Genomic DNA, 17,248 nt, shown 5'->3' with positions numbered 1-17,248 from the left:
TTTCATGTATCCTATAGGGAACATGTACTAACAGGGTACCCTATAGGTTCTAGGTCCAAAATTTTATTACCCGGAACCGGAACCTGTTGCAACAGGTTCCTAATTTTATTACCCGGAACCAGAACCTGTTCAACAGGTTCCGGGTTTGGAACCTGCGGTTCCGAACAGGTTCCGGTTCTACATCAGGGTACCCTAAATTTTTGCTCACCCCTACTAACTGTTCGACGAAATGTCTCAGTGAAACTCAAGGCGGAATCAAATTATGAAAACCGTCCCACAAATTTGCATCCAAGCACACATACAATTAGAATAATGTTGAGACGCATCTCTTCCCATCTCTCTCCTCTTCTTCAAACTCCCAATTCATCTCTTATTTCCTATGTCAATCAGGTACATTTTTTTGGCTTTTCTGTTATAATCTTGCTATGTTTAATTTCTGGGTGTTCTATATTTTCATTGTTTTATGAAAGAAATTTGGTTTATTAATGCATATTACATGATTTTATTTGGGCTGAATGTTCTGGGTTTTGTTAATCTTAGCTGAGTACTCAGTATTATATGTTGAAAAAGTAAACCCCTTTGGAATAAATAAGTAGAAATGTTGAAAAAGTAGACTTTTTAAGATTGATGAGCTAATGATTCTTTGGAGATTGACTGTTAGATTGGAAATTATGTCAATGGCAATATTTGAAATTGTGGGTGGTTCCTTTTTGATCTGGGTACTAGCTTTTTTGAGAGCCTTGCTTTGAGTTTTACTGTTGAATCCCATAGTTTTATTTTGAGTGATTTTAAATGGGTTAATCTATTTGTTAGATCTCGATCAAATTAATTTTGGTAAAGATTACTATGAATATCATCTGAAAATGCAGTATCTAAGATCCCTTTTTTGAGTTTTTCTGTTTGGACATTAAGAGAATAGGTTTATTTATTAATGTTATGCTTCTGTGGACTTGAGAGCATAGTGTACTGTGTACATGCTCTCGAATGATGTGGTAATAATCAAAGGGAGAAAGAAGGGTCTATCGGCTGTCCCTAAAGTTGCGAGTACATGCTCTAACATGCACCTAACTTAGTCATGATTGGAGGTTTATTGTTGTAATTGTATGAAGTTGTGAGCTTCATAAGGAAACTATTAGCCTTCAGGTCTATTCTCTAAGAAATAATTCTTTTCTGGTGCTTCAGTGCATTTTTTTTTTTCATGCTTTATATAAGCGAAAGGGATGGTTTTTAAGTTATGTGTCCATGAGTTAGTCTCGGCCAATTAATGATTAGTTCTTTACTTTCACGAAACTTTTATTTGGTTAGGGTGAGCTTATTGATTCATCAATATCTCTTTACCAATCATGTTATTCTTCAAGTATGGTGACATTGGTTGTTTCTTTTTTCAGAAGGGTTTTAACAATTCAAAGCAAATGTCCTAGAGTAGAATATATGGAATTTGGGATGCTTGATTTGGAGTTGTTATCTCAATGTGACTAAGAGAGTTATGAGGAAGTACTAACTAGGTGCTTCTAGGTTTTTTTTTTTTTTTTTTTGGAGGGAAAGGTGCTTTTGGCCTATGGATGCTTTGATTCTCAATGCTCAGACTACACTATATGGGACTTAAACTTCCCCTGCCCCTCACCCAGCCACTTGCACTGTTGCACTGGGCATTAACTTATGCTTCTGTAAAATTGTCAGTGGCCTCTTTTGCTTGGTAAAATATTATAAAAGGTGGCGCTCTTCAAGTTGAACAAAAGGGGTGCCCACGGGGGTTGGGGGTGGGCAGGATGCAGTATAGCTGAATATAGTCTCAGTAGGAACAGGTTTTTAGAGCAAGTAGAGGCATACATTTATCCATTTATTATCTAGTCATGAAGTATATGCTGTTGTCTTTATACGCAATTCTCACGAATATTTCAATATGATTGTGGTGTGATATATTGTGATTGGTAGTTCCCACTCAGAGCTCCTTCATGTGCTTTTCTGACTATTACTTAATGAAGTTTCTAATTCTTGTTAGCATCTTTCATTAACCTACCTGACTTGCTGTTTCATAAAACTCAGGCTTCTCACTGCTTAAGGATGCTGGAAACATTTAGTACGGATACCGCATTTCCGGTAATTTGTGATTACTGAATTTTAGCAGTAAACTCTGTGATGATATATACTGCATTACCTTTTGTGATTGATGGATACAAGTATAAAGATTTTTTTTATAATGGATCTTGCTTGAGCAGGGTGGCCTGCCTATAGTTACTAAGTATCATGGATTGTGTGTTTAGCCTAAACCAATATCAGTGTTTAGTATTTACTTTTGTCTCATGGACAAAACCCCTAAATATTCTTGTAAAATTTTATTTATGATGGGCTATCTTTTTATGTTGACAGCCCATTTGGTAAGTGGTCATATATTTTGGGAATGTTGCTGAAAGACTCCATCCCTAAACATGTGTTTTTCTTCATAATTTCCCATAACCACTCAATACCACTCCAAAGTGGTATATTATATACGGTAATGAAAATTTATGAAGATTTGAGATATTTGGGATGGACACACATTACCATGGACATTGGCATGAGATTTTCTTCCCACATTTACTTAAAAATGATTAGCAGCATCACCATTTATCATCTACCAGAGTCTGATGGTTTCTATCTTTTAGTGGTGTCAATAAACATTATCCTACTAAAAGCACTTGGATGGTTTGCATCCCTTGGGAGTTGTGATGGGCTATAGTATTCATTTTTTCGCATACATTGAACTGTTGGTGGCCTTCAAACTGTAGCTATATGGTTATGACGTAAATTTCAGGTGTTTATGCTTAATTTTTCTTATCTGCTGCAGGTACAAGGTGGAATTTTGTCCAAAGAGAAGCCACAATTCGTAGCTTTTGTCCTGGGTAGTACTCATGGTTTATTTATGGCCATATGTTCTTGATGCTAGAGGGTGTACACTTGACAATCAGAAATGTTAATATTTTTAACGTGCATTATTAATTGACTAATTCTTATGCTCATAGGTGGTCCTGGAAGCGGGAAAGGTACACAGTGTGAAAAGATTGTAGAGACATATGGATTTACACATTTGAGTGCAGGAGACCTGTTAAGACATGAAATTTCCTCTAAAAGTGAACATGGGTACTACCACATTTCTCTCATCAACTGATTGTATGCTCTTGATATTTACCTTGTGAGACTGAAAAGTAACTTGCAAAACTTATGTTTCAGGTCGATGATTCTTGAAATCATCAAAGAGGGAAAAATTGTTCCTTCAGAGGTTACGGTCAAGTTAATCCAGAAGGCTATCAGTTTTCCAGGTAATCAAAATCACAAGTTCCTGATTGATGGATTCCCACGAACTGAAGAGAATCGGTTGGCTTATGAGCGAATCGTGAGTCTCCTTTTCTTTCTGTAAAGGCTGGCTTTTGTGCAATTTTTGACCTGTTATCCTATCTTCTCCACTCTTCCTAATGTACTAATATTTTTTTTGTTTGTCTGTTTCTGTGAGTCTAATTTTTGTTTTATATGTCTTGTTTCTGATGCAGATTGGAGCTGATCCAAACCTTGTGCTTTTTTTCGATTGCCCTGAAGAAGTGATGGTGAATAGAATCTTAAACCGTAAACAGGTGCTTTGAATTTTAAGGGTAAAAATCTAGTTTGCAAATTTTTTTTCTTTTTTTGGAAGCTCATGTATGTAATGAGTAATGTCTCTTCTTTGTTGTAGGGAAGGGTTGATGATAATGATGAAACAGTTAAAACTCGTCTAAAAGTGTTCAAGGAATTAAGTCTTCCTGTTGTCAAATACTACTCCAAGAAAGGGATACTACACACGGTAATTATTGATATATCGTTTGCCTTTTGGAATAAGTCCAAGTTGTAGTAGTAAATAGTAGTGAGCCAGTATTTTTCTGGTGTTGTTTGTTGCAGAAATTATGTTTTGTATAGAGCACCATGGGGCTGTGACATTGATAGCATATACAAAGTATCTATTATTCCTTGCTTTGGTACTAAGTGGTATTTTTAAGTAGGTTTTTTGTTGATGATCATAGTAACCCAAATAAAATATTGTCTATGCAGATTAACGGAGTTGGAACTGAAGATGAAATATTTCAGCAAGTTCGTGAGGTTTTTTCTGCATATGAGGTAAATCCATGGGGATGGGTGTCCGCATGAGGCATGTTCTAGATAAGAGGGATGGCTGGAAGCTCTTTTTCTCTTGACACACACAACATTCTTAGGAAGAAACTTAACACTCCTTTAAAATCAATCAATAGGATTTCTGCATGAACCTTGACAAACTAGAAACTACATTACAGGGTTCTTTTGTCCTTTCCAGTATGCAAACGTACCCATTAAATTTGAGCCTCCCCTGCTAACTCTCACTATTTCTTGCCATTTCCCTATGTTATCATGTATATTTTGGCTTCTGTGAGCTTCCTTTCTGTGCTTTTCTATAATTTTAATATTCCTGGTCTTTTATTGGCAGCCAATAATTAGATGATGGCTCGATGGAGAAAGAGTAATGAAGGAGATCCTGTTTTTTTTCCCAGATGGATGCTTCTTGACTCCTGTAATTCTGTGAAGGTCGACCAGTTTCATTCTTTGAGCTAAAATTACAATATCACATCCTTCTCAAGACAAGAGGGATCGATACTCTATAGATACTCTGGGAGTAGATGATATCATCTATCCCCAATTCTGCTTCCATCTCAAGCTAGGGAGTGGATAATATTACGAGTTTAAAAATGAAGATGAAATACTTTGTATAGATTTTCAGTTTTACATGATAATTTTCCATTATATTGGGAATTTGGGAGGAGTGGATGATTTTTACTATTTGTCCACTTCCATCTTTTTTGCCTTTTCATTTTCATTATATAGGCACATACTATAAATCAATATTGCAAATCCTGATGGTGCAGACTATTGTCTGACATTCAACTGGTAAATTGTTCATCTTTGCTGACACTGGAATGCTTCATTTTTATGCTGACTAATTTATATTTTGTCAAAAGTCTCAACACATTAACAATAACTCAAATGTGTACTAGAATTTACTAGTTTTAAGCTCGTGCATGCACGGATTTGTGTTAATATTATGTATATCTAACTTGTTCATCCTAATTTTTTGATAATTTAATTGACTACTATACGATCAGCATATTATTACGGTGACTGACTATCAGGTTTGTTAGTATGTCAATTTATACTTGTATTTTCTAAAAACTAAAGTTAATTTAATACAAGAGACCTTCATCATCTCCATTAGAACACAAAACTGGATCAGACTAAATTCTAATTTGACAGAACCCGAGATTTGACATTGATGAATACCCTTTTCACATTGTTGTTTGATACGAGTACAACTTTTTATTACGATTTTTCCTATCCCTTCATATTGTTAGCTTATTTTTTTTGGATAGGCTATTGTTAACTTGCAAAAATGCTGGCAACTTCAGCAGCTTCAACTCCTACCAATTCCTATTCTTTAACTATCAATTCTATCTCTAACAATCTTAAGATATCCAGAAAACATAAACCAAGATACAATAATCCACATCTAACTAATCCTAACAAAGGCAACAATCTTTCATTTCTACCTTCATCTTCAACCCCACTTCTTCCAATCAAACAAATCCCAGAAAATCAAACCAGAATTCAAGCTCTTGATGCAGTTATTCGTGATCTTGAAGAAGCAAGACTCAAAAATGGCATCATTGTTGATACTCAAACTTATTGTTCTCTTCTTGAAACTTGCTTCCGATTGAAGGCCGTTGATCATGGGATTAGAATTCACCGATTAATCCCACAAAAGATTTTGAGCAAAAATGCTGGGGTTGTGTCAAAATTGCTTAGGTTGTATGCGACGAATGGCCGTATTGAGGAAGCACACCAACTGTTTGATGAAATGCCTAGGAGAGATGACTCTGCTTTTGCTTGGAATTCTCTTATTTCTGGGTATGCTGAGTTGGGTTTGTTTGAGGATGCTCTTGCAATTTACTTTCAGATGGAAGAAGAGGGTGTTGAGCCTGATAGTCATACTTTTCCTCGAGCTTTAATGGCTTGTGGTGGAATCGGTTCGATTTGTGTTGGGGAGGAATTACATAGACATGTTGTTCGATATGGATTTTTCAATGATGTGTTTGTGTTGAATGCTCTTGTAGACATGTATGCTAAATGTGGTGACATTGTGAAATCCAGGAAAGTATTTGACAAGATTGTTTACAAGGATTTGGTTTCGTGGAATTCGATGATACTAGGCTATCTTAACCATGGACTGTTAACAAAGGCAATGGAGATTTTCCATGACATGCTTAATGCTGGATATGAGCCTGATCATGTTACCATATCAACAGTTGTCTCTAGGATTTCGTTGTTAAAAATTGGAGGCCAGATGCATGGTTGGGTTCTTCGTCGAGGTCTAGAATGGAGTTTGCCTATCACAAATTCTCTGATTGTTTTTTACTCCAATCATGGCCTTTTGGATCAATGCCGGTGGTTGTTTTCCTACATGCCAGAAAAGGATATTGTCTCGTGGAATTCGATCATATCTGCACATCGAAATGATCCTAGAGCATTAACATATTTTGAGCAGATGGAGAACACTGGTGCAATACCTGATGCCATCACATTTGTTGCTCTGTTATCAGCTTGTGCACATCTAGGCTTGGTAAATGAAGGGGAGTCTTTCTTCTCACAGATGACAGACGAGTATGAAATCACCCCGGTAATGGAGCATTATGCTTGTTTGGTAAACCTTTACGGAAGAGCAGGGTTGATTCATGTAGCTTATGAGATTATAACAAGGAAAATGGAGTTTGAGGCTGGTCCAACAGTTTGGGGAGCTTTGCTGTATGCTTGTTTCCTACATGCCAATGCAGAGATAGGTGAGCTTGCTGCTCAGCATCTTTTCGATCTGGAACCCGATAATGAGCATAACTTTGAACTGCTAATAAGGATTTATGACAAATTGGGTCGATCAGAAGATTCAGAAAGAGTGAGAGCAATGATGGTAGACAGAGGTTTAGACTAATAGATAGCATGAAAATTTGACTGCTTTAAACTCTCAGATTTAGAAGTCTCCTTAGAGGCTTAGAGGTATGATATAGTGATGGTAGACACAGGTATATCTGAACCTCCCCTCTAGTTTCTCTGCCCAAGTAACAGTCCAAGATACCGGAGAGAATCCGATCCACAGAAACGTACTCACTGAAGGTTGCTTGCAGGAAGATCATTGTTGCATGTTTTCTTCTGTTATTACTATTATTACAAAGTATCATACTTCAATGCTTGTAACACTGAAACTGTACATAATTGGAAAGTTGTTAAGTCTATTCTAATACTACTAGATGTGATTGTTGTATGGGATGTTGAATAACTTTTGCCAATATTGGAAAGTTGTTAATAAAGTCTATTCGAATAAGATGTGATTGTTGTATGGGATGTTGAATTCCTTTGTCAATGTTCAACTATCAGATTGCACGTCTATCTACCCTTTACTTTGCTGCACCATTAAGGCTTAAGAAGGTTAGGAAGAAGTTGGTCTATGTCTATACTAAGTACGGAGTACCAGAAAGTCAAGCTCATCTATGACAGTATGAGACTATGACAGTGGGATTGTACCACCTAGGCAATTGAAGTTCCAAAAGGTAGTTTTATAGTTCTCGTGTTCGGTTCAAGTCGGGTTTAGATAGCTTTATTCGGGTCAAAATTATTTGGTCATTATATTGGATTCGTTTTGATCAAACACTACTTGTGTTCTTTACTAGTCCTTGTACTATCAGGAACACCATATAATGATTTGGGAAGGGCAGTATTTTAGTCTATAATAATACGTGTAAATTTGTTATGACCCTAATGATGTACTTCTTGAAGCAATCATGATGCTGCTTAGCGTGAAAAACAGCCAAATTGTTATAATTAATAATGATTAACTCCGTAATTCAAAAGCCCCCAAGCATACAATTAAGTTCATACACTGTGGACTGTTTTAGGTAGACTTTAGGCACTTAAAGCATCATTATGATTGAAAAATGGACACTCTTGATTGGCTGATGCAGTTGACAAAAGCACAAGAGTGAAAACTTTTGGAGTTGCATTGCTTGTACAAATACACAAGTAACGACAAAATGGAAGAAATTGCTTATCTAGTCTCTTAATGTCATGTAAGACCTCTCATATGCAATTTTAACCTTTTAGTTATGAACTCGGTAATTTTATGCTCCGCACTATCCTAATAGTCTAAGTAGCTAAGATTGTAAGTTTTTTGAAAATATGTATCACTTCATGATTCCTACCTGTAACTAAACGGCCGCACACAAAAAGCCCATCCGACTTATTATTGTACACATCTGTTTCATACATGATCAAAACCAGCTTGCAAATATTATTAGTGTGCCCATACTTGTCATTAAAGAATGACCTAGTAAAAACCAAGGAAACATTAGTTATACTAGCACTAGTTGTGAAATCTAACACAAATCCAACTCAAAATGGGTCCTCCCAAAAGTGGAAAAAGAACAAAGACATGTGAACACCTTACCCTTTCAATTTATTACCTTAAATCCAACCTCTTCACTATATAAGCACAACCACCTTCAATGTTATTGCATTACATGAAATTCATACATCATAAACACCCTTTCATACCTAAAAACAAATATCTTTCATGGCCACTCTTACTCTCCCCCTCCTAATCCTCTCAATCCTTTCTATCACCGCCTCGGCCGCCGCCACATCCACCAACAACTTTATCAAAACAAAGTGTAGCTCCACAGCCTACCCAACAGTTTGTGTACAATCTTTGTCATCCTATGCTAACAAGATCCAAAAAAGCCCACGTCAACTGGCCCAAACTGCCCTAATAGTGAGCCTAGCCAAGGCTCATTATGCTAAAGCCTATGTGGCCCACCTGGCCCATTCCAGTGGGCTTAGGCCCAAAAAATTAGGATCTGTTAAGGACTGTTTGGAGGTTATAGGGGACACAGTGGACAAGCTTAGTAAGTCGGTCCATGAGTTCCAAACCGCGGTCCGAGGCCGGTCTAGGGACTTTTTATGGCACATGAGTAATGTACAAACTTGGGCTAGTGCTGCTCTTACTAATGAGAATACTTGTGTTGATGGGTTTAAGGACCAAAATGCAAATGGTAGGGTGCAAAATGCAATTGAGGAGCAATTAAAGGGTGTTATGCAGTGTACAAGTAATGCTCTTGCTTTGGTTAATCAGTTTGCTAATAGTAAGTACTTTCCTAATCATGTATGATCATCATAATTATGAGTATGTGACCTACTATACTAAAGAAATGTAATGAGATAATTTAAGAAAATTTTGGAGGAATAATTCTCCTTTTTTTATAGTTTGGTTTTGTATGGTTTAAATATGTTGTATACAATCATATATGATGTATAGTGAAAGGTAAAGTAACACTTTGTTATTGTACGTATATTCATTATTTCTTGTATTCAATTAAACTCCTTTTGATTCTCTTTTAGTAATTCTCCCAACAATCGCTATTGTAAATTTGTAATGCTACGTAAGGTCAAAGTTTACGAGTTTAAAAGACCTAATTATAAAATTTGCTGGTCGAATCTAAATCTATCTAGCTTCAAGACATGTACATAGGTCGGGGACAAGATATTATACGGAGTAGCTAGCTAGTTTGAATGTACATTCGTATCATTTAATCGCAATTAAGTATAGATTGGGATTTTAAGCTTGATTATAGAATTTAACGTTGGAAGCATGCCAACCATATCATAGTATGACTTTCATGTAATTGTTGGCAATTTGGCATGAGAACTAAATGCAATACGTTCTCACCCAACTGCATTAAAAATCTAGTTATGATCTTTGGCATTGTTGGATTAAGAACCATATGTTTGGGCCACTTGGCCCAAAAATCGATCTCGTTTGATTTTTTTTTTTTTTTTTTTTATTAAGATCCAAACACATACAAGTATATAACCTTGATTTATTGTAATAATTCAATTACAAATGGTCATTTAAGATCAATTGATAAATCAATTATTAGAATTATATAACTATGGTTTTAAATAATGGATAATGCTATATATAGCCCTTAGAGCTAAGAATAAGCATTTAATACCATTCTTAATTTGATACGAGTATAAATCTAGATACATGATAAAATCACGCGCTAATCAGTGTAAGTAATGTAAAATTTTCAATTATTTTTCTCCGACTATGAAAGGCTACCCCACTATGCATCTCGAAGTAGAAGGGAAACTTCCAAGTGAAATTAGCGTCTGAATAAATGGTTTCAAATCAATATTCATAAGAATTATAAACGGCTAAAAGTAGGTGCATCCTCTAAACCAGCCAAAATACACCTGGTTGAACTTCACATACAGGAAAATTAAAGCACATCAAATTGCCAAGTGTAACTTGGATTTCTTCAGACATAATTTTTGACGACTAAAAATCTACTTCAACTTCTCCTCTCAACATTGAACATTTCTTTTCGTCTTTGATGTATGTTACTATCACATTCAAGGAACATTCTACAAATTCAACGGCCATAACAATAGCTTAATTAATTAAAGGGAAAAAATGATTAAGCCATGATTAAATGCTAAAATATAAATATCACTTTAGTGAATCACATTTTTTCGTTATTTTTATTTTAAGTTTTACTTACAGAAATACTAGATAATCAATTTCCTCGGACAGGTAAGAAGTAAAAGTGGAGTTTTTATTAATATTGTCAACCAACTAGATTATTTTCTTAAAAAAAAATTAACTTCATATGTATTAATATGAAACAATCAGTAAAAAACAATTTTTTTTCACTAATCGGCTAGCTAGTATTAAACATGTAGAATAATCTAGTCCAAATATGATTAAAACATGATCAAAGGGGGTGACAATTTTTTAGGTAGGGTCCAATTCAAGAAAAGAGCCATTAGGAAAATAGATTGAGATTTCTTCCAAGCAATTAGGGGACCAATATTAAGGCAAAACGTGTTAAAGAAAAACCAAGAGAAAATTCTAAAGCCACCAAAGTTTATGTGGTTACCAATCTCCCATACAATCACACCAAAGGCTCTCAATTTTACACATAAAAACATCACCCCTTCATACACTACAAAACCAAACCCAAAGTAACACCTTTTTTTTCAAAAGATTCTAAACAAAGAATTTCCTAGACCACAACACAACATTAACTTCCTCTCTTTTTTGTGTGTTAGAGCATAACTTGGCAAAGAATGGCAATGGCAACTTCTACAATCCCCGGGACCGGGTTCAAAGCGGGTTTTGGAACCTCATTCGCCTCCGGTGAGAATTACTCCATGCTAATGAAATCGGTCTCGGTTCAAGCTCGAGTCCCAAGCCGGCCTACCCGAGCTCAACCCATGATGAAGAATGTTAATGAAGGGAAAGGTATTTTTGCTCCTCTTGTGGTTGTGACTAGGAACATAGTTGGCAAGAAGAGGTTCAATCAACTTAGAGGCAAAGCTATTGCTCTTCATTCACAGGTAGGCTTATACAAATCATATACTTGTATGACTTATTCATGTGTACATTTAAATGAATGTTTTTATCTAAATTTAAAGGAAATTATTGTGTAGGTTATCACAGAGTTTTGCAAGTCAATAGGAGCAGATTCCAAGCAAAGACAAGGGTTGATTCGATTGGCAAAGAAGAATGGAGAAAGATTGGGATTTCTTGCATGATTATATTGAAGATTGTTACAACTTTTGTAATGAAAATTTGTTTAGATATTGTCATTTGGGCATGTTGAGACCTTTGTGTAAAAGCTTATATACATTTCATGGTATAGATGTATTTTGTAGAATTCATAGTTGGAATTTTTATATTGCTTTCAATTTTGGTTAAACTAAAGAAGAATGATTTTCTCATATATGTTGAGAAATGATCTAATAATCTTATTTTGGAGATTTAAAAAAAAAGATAAATCAATGATTTATTAATACTAATTAATAAATAATAATGATGTAATCCGTAATTTTTAGTGAAATTCATTTTATATAAAAATTATATTTTTTTTGGTAATGAATTTGGAGGAAAAATGAGTGAATTGCATAGAGTATGATGATCTACCAACCATATCCCTCCAAGTGGGAAATGAGCCTCATATTAATGAGCCAAATCTCAGCCACAAAGTGGGATTCGTCAAACAAATATCTTTCATGTACACCATATTTATGGCTCCACCAGTATGACGAAAGTAACTACACATTAGGCATGCACTAACATAATATAACAACGCTGAGCAGCCGTTTGATTGTATGAATAAAGTTACACTTATATTGAGTTTACAATTCTCGTAGAGTTTTACTGAGCAAGTTGTTTGGTTAAACATAGCAAGGTGTTAACGCTCATGAAAACCGATCAACACCTCAAACTACAACCTATAAGTTTTTACTTTGTATTAGGATGTTGATTACCAATCGACCACTAAATTTGCAAATTCCGAAATGTTTGGTTCAGTTCTTTAGAAGTTCTATTTGGATTTTGTATGTAATATCAGAGCACTTTTAAGTTTCAGGTCAAAGAGCTTGAGTTTGCATGACATTATCAGGCTCAATCAGTTTATATAGTCCACAACCGTTTGACAGCTTTAGTTCAAGAACCTTAAACCCCTGCAGTTAGATGTTTGTTTCTGATAGTTTCAGGTATCTTGTTTGTATGATGCATTATCAAAGTGATTAAAACACAAATAACATGCACGTCTTGAAATAGCTTTCAATAATCCAACCTTGTAACTTTATATAGCTACAAGGGCAACACTACACGAGTCAAAGATAGTTCTGAAAGTGCATAAGCTTAAATTTTGTATGTATAACATATGCAAACTCATCAATAACTGGAAAAAGGGGGTCAAAACTCACAAAAATTACAACTGTGAAATTAACCATGAAATAGGTTGAATGCTTATACCCATCTGAGGCCTAAAAGGCCACAATAAACAGATAAAACAAACTGTAGTGCACAAAAAATTGAAGCCGAGCCTCTAAAGCAAAACTGCCCAGGGAGAAGAGATCAACATGAAAATGGGGTCTTACACACTGTATCTGCCTCTGTTAGATTTATTATCCTTTTTGGCATCATCCTGATACATTTGAAAGAAATAGAATTAGTATGTGATCCATTTGATTTGTAACATGAAAAAGAAGCAGATATACTCATATACAAGTACAGAGTAATACTTACATGAAAGCTGTAGTTAATTTTGTCTGTAACATCAATAATATCTTTCCACTTCCTTCCAATGCCCATCTGTTACATTATAAACCAAAAACCATGAATACTTCAACTAAAGCAAATAGAACAGAGATGGGAATACAATTTAGTCTCAACATCCTATAGTCTGTAGCAAATTATTCTGTTTATTCATACTATTCTACCCTTCTGTGGGGGGGGGGGGGGGGGGGGGGGGGGGGGGCCACTCTCTATGTCCTTACCCATACACGGCACGGGCTTGAAAGTAATGTATAACTGCATATAAGACACAAGGCAATCACTAAAATTATCCTCTTACAATGGGTAGAGGCCAGAATTTGTGACTATAGCAATAATAACACTAGAGACATTCACAAGGTGAGCATTTACAGTGATATTTTGATGTAACAAATGACAGTTACAGATACGATAGAAACTGTCTTGTATCATACCATTGGTAATTGGTGTAAAAAGGAAGGCCGAGTAACACAACTTACAGAAAAGCCTTTTTTTTTTTTTACACTGGTATTTATCTAAAATGAAAGTAATATTGAAGGGCAAACTTATGTAGATTGAAAGCTAACGAGAACTCAAAGTGCTGCTAGCTCGATGGCACCAAGAGGCCACAAACTCAACAAGAGATTGCAATGTCCATTGGCACCATAAATTTCATGATACCCTATAGGCCTATACCCCCATAACTCACCTTGTTCACTACTAAATTTAGTACAACTGCTCTTCCCTAAGATTCCTTTCTTTTTAGTAAACTTATTCAAATAATTGGACAGTATACCTTTTCACTCCACTTAGGGGTTCTTTCTCACGATGTATAAAAAAGGCTCAAGGGATTTCAGAGTTCATTGCGCCTTGGTGCACCTCATTGAAGTGAGGCGCATACAATAAACACTAGAATAAAATCTTTGTGTGCCTTAGAAAATCCTCAACGCACCTTTTCAAACACTGCTTCCTCACCAACAAGACCTTGCTAATATGGAGCTAGGAGCTCTAAATTTGACCCGACCTCATTTTCCAACAAGCCCATGAAATAGCTGTTGTTCCACCCACAGTTTTATGTTCCCTTCTAAGTGGCACACAGATGAATCAAAACTGCTTTTTCTTATAAGTTGCCTAAGATCCAGTCATTGACGGTTGAAATTCAAGCATGATGATAGATTTACATCATTGATTACCCTTACAACCAATCTCAAAAAGAAAAGATATTGACAGCCTACAGTTGAAAAAAAAAAAAATAAATAAAATAAAAACACCTATGACAGGCTACCCTTAAAAAGGAAACTTTAAATTCAATATCCAGAAAATTTCCACCTTGACCATATTGGTGAAGCCTTTCTTCAACTATCTACCAAGAACAAACCAAATTTACTAGTCATACCCAGCCTCCTCTACTTTTCATCCTTCATTGAAAAATCCTGTCAATTTGAACATCTATCTAGAGGAACCCTTATCCCAGAGTTACATTTTTTATGCACCTATTTAGAAGACCTTCACGATGCCTCTACAGATTTAATGGGCATATAAAAGGCAAAGAAGGGCAGACAATTGTTGCCTAGACTCGGATTTGGCGTCTGACACGGTTTTAGATACTCCAAAATTTATATAGGTTCATACAAGGCCACTATGTATTTGAGTGTCGTGTCATGTTGTGTCGAAGGGTTTGAGGATCCGACATGCAGTCCCCAAGGTACAACAGGGTGTCAAAGGAACATGGCCAAACATCAAATTATTGTGCATCGTTTCTACATATTATATACTTCCTCGGTTCCTCCGTACCATAATATAGTTCAAATGTGTATCTTTTCACGGTATTTAAGAAATAGAAAGAGAAATTAGCTGAAGTACATTAATAAAAGTGAAAATTACAACTATAGACAAAAGTTAAGAGGGAGAAAGTGGAAAAAAGTATATGACATGTGCAAAATTCAAGGGTAATTTTGAAAATACAATAAATAATGTTCAAAAAGTGAGGGTATAATAGTCTTTACATACTATCCAAAAATAAAAACAGGAACGACATTTTGGATCTCCAAAATAGGAAAACAAAAACTATATTATGGGACGGAGGGAGTAACAAATAGACAGCCAAGTACACTTATCCAAACACATAATGCTAACATAAAAGAATACACATTCAGATTCACCCAGCTGACATCCTATCCAAAGTCCAAAATTCATAAACCTCAAGTCCAGCACAAGCCAAACATGAAATCAGAACAAACAAAATACATCAACCTAGTTGACGTCATAAGTTCATATTGATAACAAAAGGTGTTTGTTTATGGCTAATGCACGTTATCATTCAGATAAAAAGTTAAGTCACAAAATCAATGAATTAATCATCAAACCTGAACAGATTCATTCGCAGCGTTTCTAGTCCACAATGAAAGCTTGTCCCCCCTTGAACGCGCACTTGCAACCACACCACATATCTCATTAGCTTCATCAAACTGCTCCCCAATCAGAGCCATCAACTGCTTGACAGAAGAATATTAGTTAAGCCATATGGGTACATATTAGGTTTTAGGTAAGAAAAAAAAGGTTTACTGAAGAAAGAGCAGAAAAAGTTTCTTTTAAAAGTTTAGAAAAATACAGTTTCAAGCCACATTCCCTCAAGATTTGTCTTTCTGTTAGCAGAAACAGTCCACTTGCCACCATGTGCACATTCAGGATCCTCCCATTTTGGTTCAACCCCAGCCTTGAACAAATGGAAATCGGCGTTTCCAACTAACTTGCTGGGCTTGAATATTTGATCATATAGGCTGCATAAAGTATTCAATGTTCAAATCAAATGCACAACATTTGACAGGAAAATTCAATAATAAGTAAGGATGACATTCTTTATTCCCCCACTCACAATCAAAAGGACATCTCATTCACCCAACAAAAAGAACACATACGATTTTCCCATTAAAACAACAAAATTAACAATACAATACAATTTTCCCATCAAAAGAACACATACGATTTTCCCATTAAAACAACAAAGCTAACAATACCATCCACATTTTCAATCATACCATTCTTCAATAGATCAATACTAATGAATACAGCTCTTGCATCGCCTGAACATATTGTATTCCACAGCCCTCGAATAGTAGGATTCTCCACATTGGAGGCAATAATTGCATTAGAAATAACCTAAATGACACTAGAATCCCCCTCCCCCCAAAACAAAAAATCAAACATCTACATAAAAACACGAAAATAAGAAATCCCAAATAAGTTACATGATCTAGCATAATATTTCCAATCGCCGTATTCATGTTCCCCATAAAAACACATAATCAAGCCAACAATAATTTAGATTAATGCCAGAGATACAATAAAACTTATTAAAATTAGGGCACAAACATGAGCTAAATCCAGCCAAAAATCACAGAAATTAAACCAAATTAACTAGCAAAACTCCAATTGCAACACAACATAAACAATTAACACACCCAATTCAAAACAAGCAAAACCCAGTTCATAAAACTACAAATCAATCAAAGTTGACAAAATCAAAAACCCACCCAGAAACCCAAAATTAATCAAAATCAAAAATTGAAAATCTGGGCTGAAAATTAAAAGGGGAAATAAAAAATTACCACCAAAACTCTTCGACAGTATCAAAAGTATAGGCTTTCTTAAGAGTAGAACCCCAAGCAGCACCTTGTTTAGGTTTAGTAGTGTCAAACCAAAACGCCCACTTTCTCTCTAATTTGTGGGGTTGTTTGGTGGTTTCCGACGCTTCGTTTGCCGGCGGCGCATCCATGATTTCCGCTGCAACTTCGGTCGACATATTTTTGCGACGAAAAAGAGAGGTGGGTTGAATTCTTGTATGAATAGGTAAATTGTGTAATGGTGTAAACCTCTCGAAAAAGGGAGATTGAGGTTGTCGGGTTTAACTCTAATATAGATGTTGGGTCTTTGCTTGGGTTGATTGTTGTATTGTTGGCTTCGTTGATTGAGGTTTGGGCTTCTATTAAAGGGATTTTGGTCCAATTAGATTTGGGTTGAATAAGAGATGTCAAATCGGATGAGTATTTCGGGTTCGGGTTCGGG

At 35.6% G+C, this 17,248-nt stretch overlaps 5 protein-coding genes across 6 annotated transcripts; 4 read left to right on the top strand and 1 right to left on the bottom strand.

The window, feature by feature from the left end:
* Positions 1-283: 283 nt before the first annotated feature.
* On the top strand, positions 284-4,818 carry LOC145608518 (putative UMP-CMP kinase 2). Of its 2 annotated transcripts, XM_081664133.1 has the most exons (9): positions 284-390; positions 2,047-2,100; positions 2,828-2,882; positions 3,003-3,120; positions 3,211-3,373; positions 3,528-3,608; positions 3,707-3,814; positions 4,060-4,125; positions 4,469-4,818. In XM_081664133.1, exons 1-9 carry the CDS (start codon positions 313-315, stop codon positions 4,481-4,483), a joined length of 738 nt encoding a protein of 245 aa, XP_081520259.1. In that variant the 5' UTR covers positions 284-312; the 3' UTR covers positions 4,484-4,818. The 2 variants fall into 2 exon arrangements, with proteins under 2 accessions (XP_081520259.1, XP_081520260.1); XM_081664134.1 differs by lacking the exons at positions 4,060-4,125; positions 4,469-4,818 and adding an exon at positions 3,910-3,964.
* A 468-nt stretch (positions 4,819-5,286) lies between these two features.
* Positions 5,287-7,306, top strand: LOC145609197 (pentatricopeptide repeat-containing protein At4g25270, chloroplastic-like). The gene has a single exon (XM_081664743.1). The coding sequence runs from the start codon at positions 5,426-5,428 to the stop codon at positions 7,013-7,015; it is 1,590 nt and encodes a 529-aa protein (XP_081520869.1). The 5' UTR covers positions 5,287-5,425; the 3' UTR covers positions 7,016-7,306.
* Positions 7,307-8,620: 1,314 nt separating this feature from the next.
* On the top strand, positions 8,621-9,294 carry LOC145609445 (21 kDa protein-like). The gene has a single exon (XM_081664931.1). The coding sequence runs from the start codon at positions 8,651-8,653 to the stop codon at positions 9,242-9,244; it is 594 nt and encodes a 197-aa protein (XP_081521057.1). The 5' UTR covers positions 8,621-8,650; the 3' UTR covers positions 9,245-9,294.
* A 1,783-nt stretch (positions 9,295-11,077) lies between these two features.
* Positions 11,078-11,811, top strand: LOC145608267 (protein PROTON GRADIENT REGULATION 5, chloroplastic-like). Its single transcript, XM_081663877.1, has 2 exons — positions 11,078-11,478; positions 11,572-11,811. Exons 1-2 carry the CDS (start codon positions 11,209-11,211, stop codon positions 11,674-11,676), a joined length of 375 nt encoding a protein of 124 aa, XP_081520003.1. The 5' UTR covers positions 11,078-11,208; the 3' UTR covers positions 11,677-11,811.
* An 861-nt stretch (positions 11,812-12,672) lies between these two features.
* LOC145606757 (eukaryotic translation initiation factor-like) lies at positions 12,673-17,074 on the bottom strand. Its single transcript, XM_081662581.1, has 5 exons — positions 16,792-17,074; positions 15,795-15,963; positions 15,550-15,675; positions 13,178-13,243; positions 12,673-13,076 (listed from the first exon to the last, which is right to left on the bottom strand). Exons 1-5 carry the CDS (start codon positions 16,983-16,985, stop codon positions 13,026-13,028), a joined length of 606 nt encoding a protein of 201 aa, XP_081518707.1. The 5' UTR covers positions 16,986-17,074; the 3' UTR covers positions 12,673-13,025.
* Between the last annotated feature and the right edge of the window lie 174 nt (positions 17,075-17,248).

The sequence above is a fragment of the Chenopodium album genome, chromosome 23 (assembly GCF_948465745.1).
Source record: "Chenopodium album chromosome 23, dcCheAlbu1.1, whole genome shotgun sequence".
Taxonomy (NCBI): domain Eukaryota; kingdom Viridiplantae; phylum Streptophyta; class Magnoliopsida; order Caryophyllales; family Amaranthaceae; genus Chenopodium; species Chenopodium album.
Note: the sequence above shows the minus strand (reverse complement) of the source record. Positions and strands in the feature narration are given on the sequence as shown.

What these genes read in the sequence shown, in the direction of transcription:
- LOC145608267 (XM_081663877.1), top strand. Translation starts at nt 11,209, where the DNA reads ATGGCAATGGCAACTTCTACAATCCCCGGGACCGGGTTCAAAGCGGGT. An exon ending in CTATTGCTCTTCATTCACAG is followed by an intron (nt 11,479 to 11,571) that starts GTAGGCTTATAC and finishes ATTATTGTGTAG; the next exon opens with GTTATCACAGAGTTTTGCAA.
- LOC145608518 (XM_081664133.1), top strand. Translation starts at nt 313, where the DNA reads ATGTTGAGACGCATCTCTTCCCATCTCTCTCCTCTTCTTCAAACTCCC. An exon ending in ATTCGTAGCTTTTGTCCTGG is followed by an intron (nt 2,883 to 3,002) that starts GTAGTACTCATG and finishes TTATGCTCATAG; the next exon opens with GTGGTCCTGGAAGCGGGAAA. An exon ending in GGTTGGCTTATGAGCGAATC is followed by an intron (nt 3,374 to 3,527) that starts GTGAGTCTCCTT and finishes TTTCTGATGCAG; the next exon opens with ATTGGAGCTGATCCAAACCT.
- LOC145606757 (XM_081662581.1), bottom strand. Translation starts at nt 16,985, where the DNA reads ATGTCGACCGAAGTTGCAGCGGAAATCATGGATGCGCCGCCGGCAAAC. An exon ending in ACTGTCGAAGAGTTTTGGTG is followed by an intron (nt 15,964 to 16,791) that starts GTAATTTTTTAT and finishes TACTTTATGCAG; the next exon opens with CCTATATGATCAAATATTCA. An exon ending in AAATTAACTACAGCTTTCAT is followed by an intron (nt 13,077 to 13,177) that starts GTAAGTATTACT and finishes CAAATGTATCAG; the next exon opens with GATGATGCCAAAAAGGATAA.
- LOC145609445 (XM_081664931.1), top strand. Translation starts at nt 8,651, where the DNA reads ATGGCCACTCTTACTCTCCCCCTCCTAATCCTCTCAATCCTTTCTATC.
- LOC145609197 (XM_081664743.1), top strand. Translation starts at nt 5,426, where the DNA reads ATGCTGGCAACTTCAGCAGCTTCAACTCCTACCAATTCCTATTCTTTA.